The 13,587-nt window shown below is 52.9% G+C and overlaps 3 protein-coding genes across 5 annotated transcripts in view; 1 reads left to right on the top strand and 2 right to left on the bottom strand.

Annotated features, from left to right (window-relative positions):
* The window catches only part of FAM57A (family with sequence similarity 57 member A), a 4,535-nt gene extending 1,985 nt beyond the window's left edge, over positions 1–2,550 (top strand). The window contains exons 3-5 of the mRNA XM_017821664.1: positions 1,355–1,568; positions 1,683–1,778; positions 2,234–2,550. Coding sequence (XP_017677153.1) covers positions 1,355–1,568; positions 1,683–1,778; positions 2,234–2,503 — 580 coding nt within the window. The 3' untranslated portion in view covers positions 2,504–2,550. The remainder of the gene's footprint in view (positions 1–1,354; positions 1,569–1,682; positions 1,779–2,233) is intronic.
* Positions 356–8,180, bottom strand: GEMIN4 (gem nuclear organelle associated protein 4). Of its 3 annotated transcripts, XM_017821661.1 has the most exons (6): positions 8,170–8,180; positions 4,829–8,085; positions 3,973–4,085; positions 2,207–2,334; positions 1,425–1,805; positions 356–530 (listed from the first exon to the last, which is right to left on the bottom strand). In XM_017821661.1, the coding sequence occupies exons 1-2, from the start codon at positions 8,177–8,179 to the stop codon at positions 4,886–4,888; spliced, it is 3,210 nt and encodes a 1,069-aa protein (XP_017677150.1). In that variant the 5' UTR covers position 8,180; the 3' UTR covers positions 356–530; positions 1,425–1,805; positions 2,207–2,334; positions 3,973–4,085; positions 4,829–4,885. The 3 variants fall into 3 exon arrangements, with proteins under 3 accessions (XP_017677150.1, XP_017677151.1, XP_017677149.1); XM_017821662.1 differs by lacking the exon at positions 1,425–1,805 and having other exon boundaries at positions 357–530; XM_017821660.1 differs by lacking the exons at positions 356–530; positions 1,425–1,805 and having other exon boundaries at positions 2,130–2,334.
* Positions 8,181–9,341: 1,161 nt separating this feature from the next.
* On the bottom strand, positions 9,342–13,581 carry GLOD4 (glyoxalase domain containing 4). Its single transcript, XM_017821725.1, has 9 exons — positions 13,457–13,581; positions 12,936–12,985; positions 12,194–12,314; positions 11,600–11,744; positions 11,259–11,395; positions 10,864–10,950; positions 10,587–10,700; positions 10,413–10,499; positions 9,342–9,897 (listed from the first exon to the last, which is right to left on the bottom strand). The coding sequence occupies exons 1-9, from the start codon at positions 13,544–13,546 to the stop codon at positions 9,832–9,834; spliced, it is 897 nt and encodes a 298-aa protein (XP_017677214.1). The 5' UTR covers positions 13,547–13,581; the 3' UTR covers positions 9,342–9,831.
* Positions 13,582–13,587: the final 6 nt, after the last annotated feature.

Raw genomic sequence — 13,587 nt, 5'->3', positions numbered from 1 at the left:
ACAGCTGTGAAGTGTCCTGCCTTGCTCTAGACAGTGAGATCTATCCAGGTTGCTCAGCCCTGCTTAACCCAGGCAGTCTATGAGTTACCTTTTTGCTCTAAAATAAAATTTCTGCTGGATAGATAAGGCAGATGATGAAGCCCAGAGCCACAGAGACAGAAGGCGCTACCAGCAGCCCTCCTTCCCCCCAGAGCTGTCTGCTTGCCCGGGTGTTCTCAAGGCCAGTGGCTCTGTGCGAACATTTTGTGGGCAGAGACCTAGATTTTCTTTGAATCTGGAGGAAATAGAGCCCAGTGCTCAGCAGGGAAGGCCTCGGAGAATGACAGCGAGACAGCGCGCCAGGAACCATCACAAAGGTTGCAGTAAAACTGCCAGTTTATTTACAGAGGCAGACAATCATTATATTGCCTGAGCTGTAATTGCCCTCCAAAGCCCTGGGCAAGTTTTTCAAACACAATCGCTTGCCCTCCCTGCTTTACATCACTGACATCTTTCTATCTGGAGCAGGAACGTGTGCAACAGAATTTTCCCTGGAATGGCAGGAGAGCAAAAACAGTTTTATTTGAGCCCCAAGCTACGTTTCTTTAAGCAACAGCGTGGGGTGGTTTTGGGGTTTTTTTTTTTATCAGTGTGATTTCACTCAGGACTTTTTAAGGAGGCTGGAGTCCCTGCAGAGCAGGGCTTGCTGCTGCCCAGATTGTGCAACCGGGATTCCGACATGCTTTGGGAACAGGCAGCTGCCTGCAATTATTTCCCAACTGACAAACGCCTCTTGGGGGTTTATTGCTTATATTGGATATTTTGCGCCTCACTCTCCGAGCTCCAGACCAGGCATAGCCAGTTAACTCTGAGTTCTCCAGGAGCTTTCCAAACCCTCCCTGGGTTAGGCAGCCAGCTGACGTGGCTTGGCAGGCAGGAGGGAGCCAGGATCAGAATTTCCCCTTCCTCCCCCACCAGGCACCAGCTCTGGCGGTCTCAAGGTTTAGGGAAGATCACCTGCTGCAAAGGCATCAGTTTGGTGCTGGATCCTGAGGGGTGCTGTGCCCCTGGCCCATGCAGCAGCTACTTGGCTGTGGGGCTAATCAGGCTCCTCGTTAGCGCCGTGTTTGTGCTTGGCCAGGCTGAGCTTGGTGCCTGGCACAACCCAGGGGGAAGCAGGGCCAGCGCCAAGTCGTCCTCTACATGTACCAGGTACCTTTTCCCTGGGACAGTCTGTACCTGCTGAGCCAAATGGAGTTAAAATTTCCCCCCCCTTTCAGTTTGCCATCAGCTTCAAAACCTGCTGCTGCCATTTCAGACCTAAACACTCTCTTTTGCCCTTGCAATGCCTCTGTGTGTGCTGCTCCTCCCCTAGGCACTGGCTGGCCGTGGAGTACATCTGGGTCCTCGTTCCCTACATGACTTATGACATCTATGTCATGTACCTCTGCCACTGGCACAAGAGCCTGGAAAAGGGAATCACAGAGAAGAAGCACTCACTGGCCAGTGTGTGGAGCTTCCTCCTGCAGGAGCGGCTGATGGTGACCCACCACCTCTTCATCCTCATCGTGCTCACCCCCATCACCCAGGTAAGGGCTGGGCACGGCTGCTGCAGGAGCCCATGACCCCCTGGAGATGTTGGGTGTTGGCTCCCAGTCACCTCCCTGGAGGGCCCCGTGCTCACTGCTGCCTTTCTTTTACAGCACTTCAGGGGAGAGCTGGGGGACTTCTTCGTGGGCTGCATCTTCACAGCAGAGCTGAGCACACCTTTCGTATCCCTGGGCAAAATCCTCATGCAGGTAGGTGAGGAGGGACAGGGCTCGGGTCTGGGAACGCCACAGCAGTTTGTACCCAGGCTCCATCAGCCCCTGTTCATGTAGCAGCTGGGCCAGAGGTCTCAGAGAGAGGCAGCCCCACAGCTGTAACCCCAATCTCCCTTGCAGTGCTGCCTTCCTCCCTCTGCATCCCATTCCTTTCCCCCAGTGAGCAGCACGCCCACGGCATCCCAGAACTGGGGGCTGTGCCACGGCCTGGTGCTGCCCTCTCCTGCCTGTCCCTCCCCTGCACCATGTTCACTCCCACCCCAGCCCTCTGCCCCCATCTCCCTTCCCCCTACCCTCCTCCATCCTTTCCCACCCTACTTTCGTGCTCCCGCTCCTCCAGACCTCCCGAATGCTCACCTCCCTGCCCCCAGCACAGTCAGTGCCCAAGGAGAAACGCTGCTCACCCCATACTGGCCTCCTTCCTTCCCCAGCTCAAAATGCAGGACACGCTCCTGCACAAGGTGAACGGGATCCTCATCCTGGTGACCTTCTTCCTCTGCCGCATCCTCCTCTTCCCCTTCATGTACGCGGCCTACGGGTGGCAGGTGGGGATGCCCGTGTACATGGTGCCTTTCCGCATCCCGCTGCACTGCAACATCGCCAACGCCTCCCTCATCGCCCCCCAGATCTACTGGTTCAGGCTCATCTGCCGCAAAGCCGCCCGTCTCTACGGCCGCCCGCCCGCCGACCGGAGCAGATAACGGCCGGCCCTGCCAGCCCAGCCGGGGGCTGCCACGGGGTCGGCCCCCCCGGGGGCTGAACAGGGTCAGCCCCCCCGGCTCTCCTGCCATCTCTGCAGGGACCAGAGTGGGAGCAGGGATAGCGCCGGGCTGTCTTAGCTGGAAGCAGCCTCACGTCTCCACCACCGTGCCAGGCAGCGCCAGCCTGGGCTAGGAAGGCTTTCCTCCCACACCGCTCCAGCGCCTTGTGTCCACCCACCCGTGGGAGCCCGGGGTGGGAGCTGGATCATAAGCACAACATTCCATTCTGGGGTTCAACGCCGTGGCACGGAACTAACGGTTACACGAGAGGGGTTTGTTACAACCCCCCCGCTGCATGTTCCAGGGCTGACACCAGACACCGGCATGGTGGTGTGGAGGAGCCTGCAGACAGAGGAGGGGATCCTGCAGCATCCAGCCCTTACAGCAGAACGGATGGGGATGGGGAGCTGTGTGCCAGACCTGCCACAGCCCCAGCTCACTCTTCCAGCTCCAGCTCAGCCTCCAGCTGAGAGCAGAGCCAGGCCTGGAGCTGCAGCACAGTTCTGCAGAGCCGTTCCTGACCTTTACCGACTTCACCTCTACACTACAGCCCTGTTCAGCCTCTGACCTTCCACGTGCACCTCCTGCTGCTGCTGCTGGGCTCAAGCTCATTTAAAGCTCCACTTAACCCGAAGGTGCTTTTCATTACAACTGTCTGATGTCTGTCTGACAGTCCTGAGGCTGGGGGGCTCCGGTGTTCCCAGCAGGGCTGGAGGGAAGAAGCTCACACCAGGACAGGGCAATGGTTGCACTGTCTCACAAACAACACTGGCAGGGCAGGGTGCCCACAGCTGAAGGGCAGGATGGGGATGGGAACCTGCCAAGTCCTCATCTCACCAACACACAGGACACTATGCAGAGCCCATTGTTGGCAAGGGATGCAACTTTCACCCCCTCCCCTAACCACAGCTGCTTCTATCTGCCCCGCATCCCCTCAGCAGGTATTTAAGACCATCTGGCACACCCTGCCTTGCTCTGCCCTCCAGCTGGCACCACCACGCCCCGGCAGCAGCTGTGGTACAGCCCAAGCTCCGGTTGTACGGTCCATCCCTCCAGCCCCATCCTACTCCCCCACAAGGCTGCCAGAGACGGAACTGGGGCAGTGCAGAAGGAACCAGCAACCCCAGAGCAGGGTGCTGAGCTGGTTTTCCTTCACCAGTTCAGCCCATTCCCACCTTCAGTCACAGCAAAATGGGTTCGGGCTGCCCGGCTCGCCCTGCACCACAGGGTTCACGAGCCCTGCGGGTGTGTGCAGTCAGACCACAGCGGTTCAGTGCAGTTCAGTACCTTCCCTGCGGCCACCAGCACAAGCCAGGGCAGCCACCTCCTCCCCACAGCCTCCCGTGCCCGCTCCAGGGCAGGGAACTGCACCAGCCCAGCCCTGGCATGGTCCTGGCACGGGCCCACACCTGGGAGACTGGTGACCACGCTGTGCCTTTCATTCTGTCTGAAACCAGCGGCCAAGCTCTGGAAGATCTGGATCTTCTGGGTGTTGTATCTCGTCCCAGTCACGGCTGTTGTTCTGGATAAAGTAAAAAAAAAGGAAAAAGGGCCTCTTCCAACTTGTTGCAGAAGTGCCGCTGTTACAGTAACCACTGAGACCAGCTGATGTTATAAACCGCTTGCAACTCGTTACAGATGTTTGTATCTCACTGTTTTCATTGCGAATAACGTGCCTTATGTAAGGACAAAAAAAAAAAAAAAACCCAGCCAATGAGGCACCTCAGTTTGCACTAACACTATTTACTATCTGGAGACCAATAAAGATTTCCTTTCTGAGTCACACCACTGGCTGGCTCTCCCACGTGCCATTTGTTTCTGGGTGGGGGTGTTACACACAGTGTTACTGCTGCACCCCCACCTCCGGGCAGGAGCAAACCACGTGTATTTCTAAAGGTTCCTGCCTGTCCTGAACTCACTCAACTCGCTTCCCAGCCTCCAACTTGCTTCCCAGCCTCTGGCAGCACTTGGCAAACCCAGCAATCCTCCCAGGACTAGGAGAGGGCTGGTGGCAAAGGAGCTGGAAGGAAACAATTTCCCTGATGCTGGAGGCTGCCGGGCTCTCTGTAAATCCAGACTGCCAGGAGGCAAGGCTGGAGCCACAGAACTGCCAGCTTGTGTCCACAGTTATTCCCATGGAAAACTGAAGTGGTTCCTCCTACCCATCTTTACACAGCCCCTCCACCGCTTAGGCAGGGTGAGAGAAAACACAGCAGGGAGGAAATAAATACAAAAGTGAAAAATAGGGTTTATTACAGATCTTACACCATCCAGGTAAGGGGTCCCTTGTCGGTGTTCTCCTCTGTCACCCTCTCCAGCTCCTCAATCCGGCTCCCCGGCCAGGTGTGCCCCCAGCTTGCTGAGCTTCTGCAGGAGGGTGCTGCGCAGCTCCCTGTCCCCCACGTTGTCCGTGATGGCCTCCAGGAAGTGCCTCTCGTTGGCCCTCCGCAGGGTGTTGCTGGGGGACGTGTCGGCGTTGCTGAACGCCTCGTACTGCGACAGGATCTCCAGTGCCACCACCACCAGGGGCTCCCCGCAGCCCTCGCCCGGCAGCATGGCAGCCACGTGCAGCAGGTGGCAGAACATCTGGATGCAGACGAAGGACACCTCCTGTGGGGAGGTCCCGTCCCCGGCGGGCTGCGAGGGGGGTCCCGCCGTGCCCTTGACGGAGGTCAGCAGGTCCGTCAGGCTGCCGCAGTACAGCTGCACCACGTGGAGCCAGGCCTCTGGGGGCAGCCAGGTGGAGCAGCTGGAGCTGCAGAGGAGCTGGAAGCCCCTCAGGAAGAGCACGGAGAGCTGGAGGTAGCAGGCAAATGGGCGGAGGTTGAGCAGGGGCATGTACTGCACGTACTCCAGCGTGTAGGGCACGTGCAGGACCTGCCTCTGCAGCAGGTTTTCCACCACGTGCATGAGCCTCCTCCACTCGCTGTGGCTACACCAGGGGAGCACCTGAATGAGGGCCACCAGGAACCCTTTGCTGAAGAGGTTCACTTCTTCAGGGTTGTCCACGTTGACTGTGAGGAGCGCCAGCATCGTGTCCCTGAGCGCTGGGGACACGCAGCAGCACTCCATCCATGCCAGGAGCCCGCTGCCCGGTCCGTAGGCTGGCAAAGACTGGGATGTCCACTCGTCCTCAGGGAGGGTGCAGATCTCGAACAGTGTCGCCGGGACCTCGTTCTTGAAGTGGTCTCCATAAAGCTTCTTCAGTCTGAGCCCGACGGTCCAGTCCAGGGATGCCACCTTCCTGTGGAGCCAGGCCAGGGACTGGATCCACAGCTCCGGGGAGGGGGCAGATTCTGGTCCCACCACCTCGCAGAGCTGGCAGAGAATATTCAGAATCAGGTCTTTGGTCTCCAGTGAAGGGAAGAGCTGCTCCCTAGGCTGATGCCAGTACCTGGTGTAACCATCTAGAAGCTTGCAGAGGCTCAGTAGAAGTGGGAATGGGTGACAGGATTTGATCCAGTACTCTTCTGAACAGGGCTGTATTCCCAAAGCCTTACTGAGGACCTGCAGGCTCAGTTCAATCTGAGGAGAGTCTGACTTCAAATAGGGAAGGACAAAAGCTTTGGTCACCTCTGCAGGTGACACAAGTGGGGTGGCTGAGCCTGGCTGCATGAGAAAGGTCAGGAACTGAAGGAACTGCTCCTCTTCCCTCGCAGTGGAAAGCTTCTCCCATACTGCCTCCTCCAGACACCTCACCACCAGGTTGTGTGGCCTGCCTGGATCCTTTTGGGTCTCCAGGAACCTCAGTGCTGGGAAGGAGCAGAGGATTTGTGCGAGGAACTGGTGTGCTCCTAGGTTGACCACAGCAAGATGACAAACCTGCTTCACCGTAGCCTCGGGGTACAGCAGCGTGAGCCTGGCCACAGAAGCCACAGCCCTGGTCAGGCCTTCATCGGACACACTCTTTGTGATCTGGTTGAAAGTCACATTCAGATCCTCCTGGAACCCTTCCCTGACAACCTGCAAGTTCAGGGACAGACCTGGTCCACCCCAGGACGCCAGGACATCCGAGATCACCTTGTTTTTGTCAGTTAATGAAAGCTCAGTGTAACAGTCCATGATGGCTTTGGTCACTTGCACCTGCAGCTCTTGGGCCTCCCTGTCTTGACAGGATGTAGCAAAGCTCACCAGTGTCTCCAGCAATTTCAAAACTAGCTCCGGTTTCTGGAAGAGAGCTTTATTTTGCACAAGGCAGTCAACCCAGGCCTTTGAAAAGGCCCAGGTCTTTTCAGATGCAAAAACAGAGCACATGTCTGCATGCCGGTCCAGCTTTTGAGCAATGATTGCCATGGCAACTGAAGACACAAGGCTGGTGGTGGCCAAATCCTTGCTCTTCGGGCTGGCACTGCTCTCCTTGAGAAAGTCCTTGGTGACCTGTGTCAGCTCTAACACTACACGTGTCTCATCCTCACCCACGTCTCTGGTCTCCGAGAAGCAAACCAGGTTCTTCCCAAGGGTGGTCAGAGTGTCCAGGAGCCGGTAGTTCTCATAGCAGAGCTGCTCGGAGCTGCTCAGAGCATCCTGCAGCTCCTCTCCCCAGGCACGCAACAAGCTGCAGAGGAACTCCAAGCCAACAAAGAGCTCCTCACGGGAGAGTTTGGTCACAGACAGGAGGCTCATGGTTCTCTCTGCTTCCCTCACCTTCTCTCCCAGCCCGCTGTGGTGGAACTGGCTGTCAGGGTCGCTGGTCCAGAGGCTGACCGTGGCACTGACCTTGTGCAGGTACTCTGTGGTGGGGAGGGAGCTGCCCGCTGGCTCCAGCTCAGTGAACACGGAGAGCAGCTCAGCCAGGTTGGCCAGGGCGTAGCACTGCATGCGGGGCTGGGTGATGTTCCCGTGGATCTGCTTCAACCCCTCCACCAGGACCATGAACAGCCCGGGGGCAGCTGGGGGGATGTTCACAGGGTCACCCTTGAACCTCTTTGGGGGCTGCAGACCATCGTCCAGAGAGGACTCACCCCCGTGCTGGCACATGAGAGCGCTGAACGCAGAGACTGTCGCGTCCTCCTGCCCTTCCTTGTGCTTCATCACCTCCCACCACACGTCCAAGAACAGCCTGATGTCGGACGGGGACGTCTCGCTGGTGACATACGCCACCATGTGCTCCAGCTGCTCCCGGCACACCGCCGGGGGCAGCGCCAGCAGCAGCTCCACGAACACCCGGGGCACGCCAAGCGCCTTGACCAGCTCGAAGAGGGCGGTGTGGTTCACGTCGGGGATCATCGCGCCCACCGAGAAGAAGCCGTCGTCCCTCCATCCCCACTCCAGCGAGGCGGCCGGGGGCGCGGGCAGCAGCACCTTGGCCCAGACGATGGCCACCGCCTCCCGCTTCCAGCGGCCGTGTTCCTGCGGCGAGGGGCAGCGCTCGCCGATCTCCCGCAGCGCGTCGGTGATGGGCACCCCCGCCAGGGGCCAGTCGGCCTTGCGCAGCTCCCGCAGCGCCCGCGGCTGGATCAGGCGGGCGGCCAGCAGGAACCCGCCGTGCAGGATCGCCGTGTGCTCGCCCACGGCCCAGGGCCCTGCGGGACACACCGTCAGCGCCGCCCGGCCCGGTGCCCCCCGGTCCCCCCCGCTCCCGTTCCCGTTCCCGCTCCCGCACTTACCCGGCTCCATGGCGGCGGCGCGCTGTGACGTCACGCGGGCAGTCCCATATGACGTCACGACCCCGCCCGCAGCGCCCCCTGGAGGCCCGGCGGGGGGTGAGGTTAATGAATTAATTTTTTAAATATATATTCATATTATTATATTGTATTTCTATAGTATATATGTAGTTATGTATACCGGATATGATAACGCATTGTATTTCTATTATTATATTGCATTTCTATATTATAATTGTTATATTATATATTATAGGCAATATATGAAGTAATTATGTATACTAGATATTATACTGTATTTTATTGATGTTATTATATTGTATTTCTATATTACATATTATATGCAACATAATATGTAATTACGTATGCCAGATATTATATCATGTTTCTATATTATAATGTGTTCTGTTACTTCATATATATAATATATGAAGTAACTTGGTATGCCAGATATTATAATGCATTTCTATTATTATAAGGTGTTAGGTTATATAATATATATAATACATGAAGTAATTATGTATGCCAGATATTATAATGCATTGTATTTCTATTATTATATTGTACTTCTATATTATAACGTGCTATATTATATATGTAATATAGAATGTAATTACGTAAACCACACATTATAGTGTGTTGTATTTATATTTCACTTTTAACAAGTTTATTGACAATCAATTAAGTAATTAATTATTGCACTCAGATATGCAATTAACAGTGAGGGAAACCCCTGGTGTACTGGTACAGCAGGTGGGCACCCAAACCATCCTCCCCAACCATTTTTTTTTTTCGTTTCAGGGCACAGCTCCCATGTGACATATTTAATTTGATCGATGCAGAATTGAAAATTCATCACTAAACAAAAAAGCTCGAATAAACCCTGAAGTGTTGCCTCCAAAGGCAGTTCCTCACCAAAAGCTAATTGCAAAACCATAATTCACTTATTTCAAGCTGCCTCCCAGCACCTCAGCAGACAGCACAGCTACACACCCCAAAGCACAGCCTCAGCTGCCTCCTGGAATGTGGAAGGCTCCTTGGGAAAGGGAGGAAACCACCACATCAATAACATGATCCCAGCGAGAAACACACCACGGGCTTCTCAAGTGAACATTTCACCTCGAAAGCTGGGGAAGCACCCTGGAATGAAAATAAGGACTGGAATCTTCACAGGATTTGGCAAGATCATTTCTTTGTTCCCAATAAACATTCTGACAGCTGAGCTGCTTCAGTTCTCCACACACGGCCCCACATTTTGCCACTGGAGCAGGGCGTCTGCAGTACCCACAGCCACAGAAAATCTCTTCTCTGAGCTGCAATACCAGGACAGCTAAAGCAAATTCATTAGAAAATTAGATATTATAACGTATCTATCAATCTCTTTTTCAACAACAACACTGAAATGTGAGGTTTTCTTAACTGATAATCCCTGGACTTGAAGCCACGTGCTCAGCCTGCTCCTCAACGCACAGCCTGATTTTTCAGAAGGAGAACATGCCATTTGTTTGAAAGGAGAGAGCAGCAGCCACAGACATCAGCTTAAATCAAACCAACCGATCAACCAACACCCTCAGATTGGGAGGGCAGTGCAACACATTCCACGGGATTGGCATTTTCCTGGATGAAATCCAAGGCACAAAGGAGCAGCCCAGTCCTTTCCTCCAGCTAAGCTGAAATCTTCTTCATGTTACGTGCAGCAAACCACTTGTCACTGTTGTCTGCAGCCATGGCCTGCACAAAGACAAGTGTGAACGTGGTCAGAGCAGTGGGAAAGCTATTTTGATGAATAAACTATTTTTTTAGCTACTAGTAAGGAGAACAGACACTGAAAACCAATGCTCTCTGGCACAGCAAATAAATAATGATTGGTTAACACATGATCAAACCAGGACAGTTTGGACACAGCCTTCCCACAGAGCTCAGATTCCATCCCAGGGAACGTCCCTCTGCCTCCAGGGGATGTCCAGCTGCACTGATGCTACTGCAGCTCAAAAATCACTTTTTGCAGTAACTTACATCAAAGTGTTGTTGGTGTGTCCAGCAAAAAACACCATCACCCAGCTGCCCAGAGAGTGAGGCTGGAAAACTCCACACAGGGCACTAAGTGAGCTTTAAAAACCGATTTATTTTCCTTATCAAGCCTGGGCAATTTGCTTCTTGTTAAAAACTCGACATGGCATGAAAACTAAGATTCTACTGGTATCTATAAACAGGAAGAAAATGAATATGCAGGCAGAATTACTTACATCATCCAACAGCTTGTCACCGTTAGGGTCCACCTTGGACAGGTCTCTAAAGGCTTCATCTCCCACAAAACAGATTTCATGGCCGTCCTAAACCAAGATTAAGGGCAGGTCAGTTAGATAAAAGGCAGAGAGAAATTTAAACCCAATTTCATCCTTATTTCCAACATTACTCACAGGATCAGCCAAAATAACCACTTGCACTGTGGCTTTGCCAGGCGTGTCCAAGCTCACCAGGGGTGTCAAAATTTTCTGATTCTCCTTTTTCATCAGTGCTTCAATGCTTGGCAACTTAAACAGAAAACCAACAAAACCCAAACTTGTATCACCACTGCAAGAAAAGATAAACTATCTGCTCGATATTATTTTGTTCACACGTGAGATATTTTGTCACCACAAGGAGTTGACTTCCCCAGCTCTGGGTAAGGAGAGGGGAAAGGGAAGTGTGACTTACCTCTTCCTTGGCACAGGAGAAGGCGATCCGTCCAAACGCTGTCCCGTGATCCACTGCTCCTCCAACAGCCTTCAGCTCCAGCTTACACTGAAACAGGGAGAAAGCAAGCCTGGCTTGTAGGGACACCATTCTCCATGCTGCATTCACTCCAGCTTTTTCTCCAGGATGTGGATGATTTCAAAACCCCCCATTCACACAGTTCCCAACCGGCCAGAATTACCAGAGCAAACCACAGCTTTTCTTTTTTTTAAAAAATGCAGTTGAGTGTATACACAAGCTTCAATTAAATTGCTCAGAATTAAGCACACAGTTGCCTTAATTAAGAGGTTTTTTGCTTTTAAGATTCTGTTCTCATGAAAGAAGAAGTTTCTAGGATGAGTTTTCCAAGGACTGACCTGGTTATCCGCGTAGCCCAGCAAAGCCCTTTGCTTCTCCTCATCCTTCTCGTATATTTTCATCCCAAGCAAACCAGACCAGTAGTTAATAGACTTCTGCAGATTTGAGACACCCAGGGTTACCTTCAGCACGGGATCTTGAGAATTGCAACAATTGGGAATCGATTACAAATGTGTCATGGTTTTAAAGGCACAGTTTTACACTTGTGAGAAGTAACAAAGAAATAATAAAACCCTGCTCTGTTTCATAAAATGCCATCAAGGCAAACACACAGCCCTTTCTGATATCCCAGTGGTAAATCTCTCTTGAATACCAGTTAGAGTGAGGGTAAACGTTTCACCTTGCTTGAGCTTCTCCTTGTCCTCCAAGTAGAACTTGTATCCTCCTGGAGCTTCAGTTTCAAAGACACCAGTTGTGACTTCTTTGAGGGGCCACCCCATCTTCTTGGCATTGCTCACAGCCTGGCTGGACACCAGTGTGATGCCCTGGTGAGGACACAGCAGAGACACACAAAATTCATAGGGGGGATGCAAAGACATCATGTGTTTTCATAGATAAAACACAAGATCTCCATCTGCTGTCAGTAGGTAAATCACAAAAAAAACAGGTAATAATAAATAATTCTGTCTTCCTAGAGCAAGATCCCTCTTAGCTAACCATTCCAAGTTGGCTATGGCAGAAAACACCAGCTGTTCTACACACACAGCAGAGGCAGAGCTCAAGGAAGTGTTTCCTGGACCATAAGTGAGCACAAATCTGCTCTAGTTTCTGCTCTTCCAACTTGGAGACAGCCACAAAAACAAGAATAAAATGTTTAAGGGACCAAACAGCATAAAAAAAGCAGCTGGTACAACCTATATGACAAATAGACTCCTAATCTTTAAAGAAAATAAACTTAGCTTCAGAAGATTTTGCTGCTAGGAGTGGTACTTACCAGAAAGTCATTGCCCAGGCGATATTCTCCAATGCCATAATTGTAAGTCAGTTCTGCAACAAAGTGATTGTCCTCTGGCCCGTAGCCCACCATCGTTTTGCTCCATTTTCCATCATAAGGGCTGGAATATCCGTATTTAATTGTTAGGAGCATTAAAAGTAACCAACGTGAAATGCAAATATTGGTGTTTCAAGGCAGAATTGCATTTCTAGAGTGAAAAATGGCAGGTTTGACCTTGGGCAAAAGCAATTCTACCTCATTAACAGCTCACAATTTAAGAGAACAGGCTACTCGTTAACTGAAATTACATCAGCACTTCCTTATTGCTAAGTAGGAAAGGGCACCAGGCTGGAAGATTTCTTTCCTTTCAGAGAAACACGTTCTTATTTCTTCTTTCTTCCATTCTTCTGTCTTTACAAAAGCCTTTGGGTTTACCAGGAGGGACTTTTAACTCAACCTTAGTTAGCCCCGTGCCCATGAAAAAAATTAAATGTAGTTCTTAGTAAGTTTAGAAATTATTTCATAAAGTTGAGTATCAGTCTGTGGGTGTAATTCAGCAATATTTCTGTTCAATGTAAGCATTATATCTACACAAAAAAGGGGTCTGTTGGTTCCAAGGGAAGTAATTAAAAAAAAAACCAAAACAACAAAACAGCACAATAAATCAAGCAAACCCTTATTTTACTATAGCAGTACATGGCTGGCAGGTGTTTTATGAAAACAAGGGACCCAGGGCACTCACCCGTTGCAGGTGGCCTTGCAGCCCTCCTCGAACTCCTCGTGCCTCAGCACCTTTAGAATCAGGAGAGAAAGGGGTCAGCATGGGGACGACGTGGACCCCCTCTCCCTTTCCCCTTTCCTATTCTCTTTCCCGCTTTCCCATGCCCCTTTCCTCTTCCCTGTCCCCCCCTTCTCCCTTCCAGATCCCCCTTGCCCCTTCCCCATCCCCCTTTCCTATTGCCTATCCCCCTTTCCTATTGCCTGTCCCCCTTTCCTATTGCCTGTCCCCCTTTCCCCTTCCCCGTCCCTCTTTCCCTTGCCCTTCCCCTTTTCCCCCAGGAACCCTCACCGGGCCCGACACCGCCCCGGTAGCACGGCCCGGGTCCGGCAGCACCGCCCGGGTCCGGCAGCACCGCCCCGCACCCCCGCTCTGCCGGTGCCGCGTCCCCGGGGGGCTCGGCGGGCTCGGAACGCGCCGCTCTCCCGCACCCCCGGGGCCGGTGACACCCCCTCCCCTCCCTCCCTCCCTCCCTCGCCGCTCACGCTCATGCCCAGCAGCTCCCGGTAGAACCGCGCGGTGCGGGGCCGGTCGCCCACTTTGAAGACGAAGTGCAGCGCTCTGCGGGCGGCCATGGCGAGCCGTGACGTCACTCCGCCCGCCCGTCCGTCCGTCC

Source organism: Lepidothrix coronata, unplaced genomic scaffold (genome assembly GCF_001604755.1).
Source record: "Lepidothrix coronata isolate B3197 unplaced genomic scaffold, Lepidothrix_coronata-1.0 Scaffold91, whole genome shotgun sequence".
Classification (NCBI taxonomy): domain Eukaryota; kingdom Metazoa; phylum Chordata; class Aves; order Passeriformes; family Pipridae; genus Lepidothrix; species Lepidothrix coronata.
The sequence above is the reverse complement of the archived record's forward strand: the minus strand, read 5'-3'. Positions and strand labels throughout refer to the sequence as shown.

Bases quoted from the DNA above. Each gene is read 5' to 3' on its own strand.
- GLOD4 (XM_017821725.1), bottom strand. From the start codon at position 13,546: ATGGCCGCCCGCAGAGCGCTGCACTTCGTCTTCAAAGTGGGCGACCGG. The intron at 12,315-12,935 runs GTGAGTGCCCTG...CGGATATTCCAG, and splicing joins TGCAAGGCCACCTGCAACGG to CCCTTATGATGGAAAATGGA. The intron at 10,701-10,863 runs GTAAGTCACACT...TTTCTGTTTAAG, and splicing joins TCTCCTGTGCCAAGGAAGAG to TTGCCAAGCATTGAAGCACT.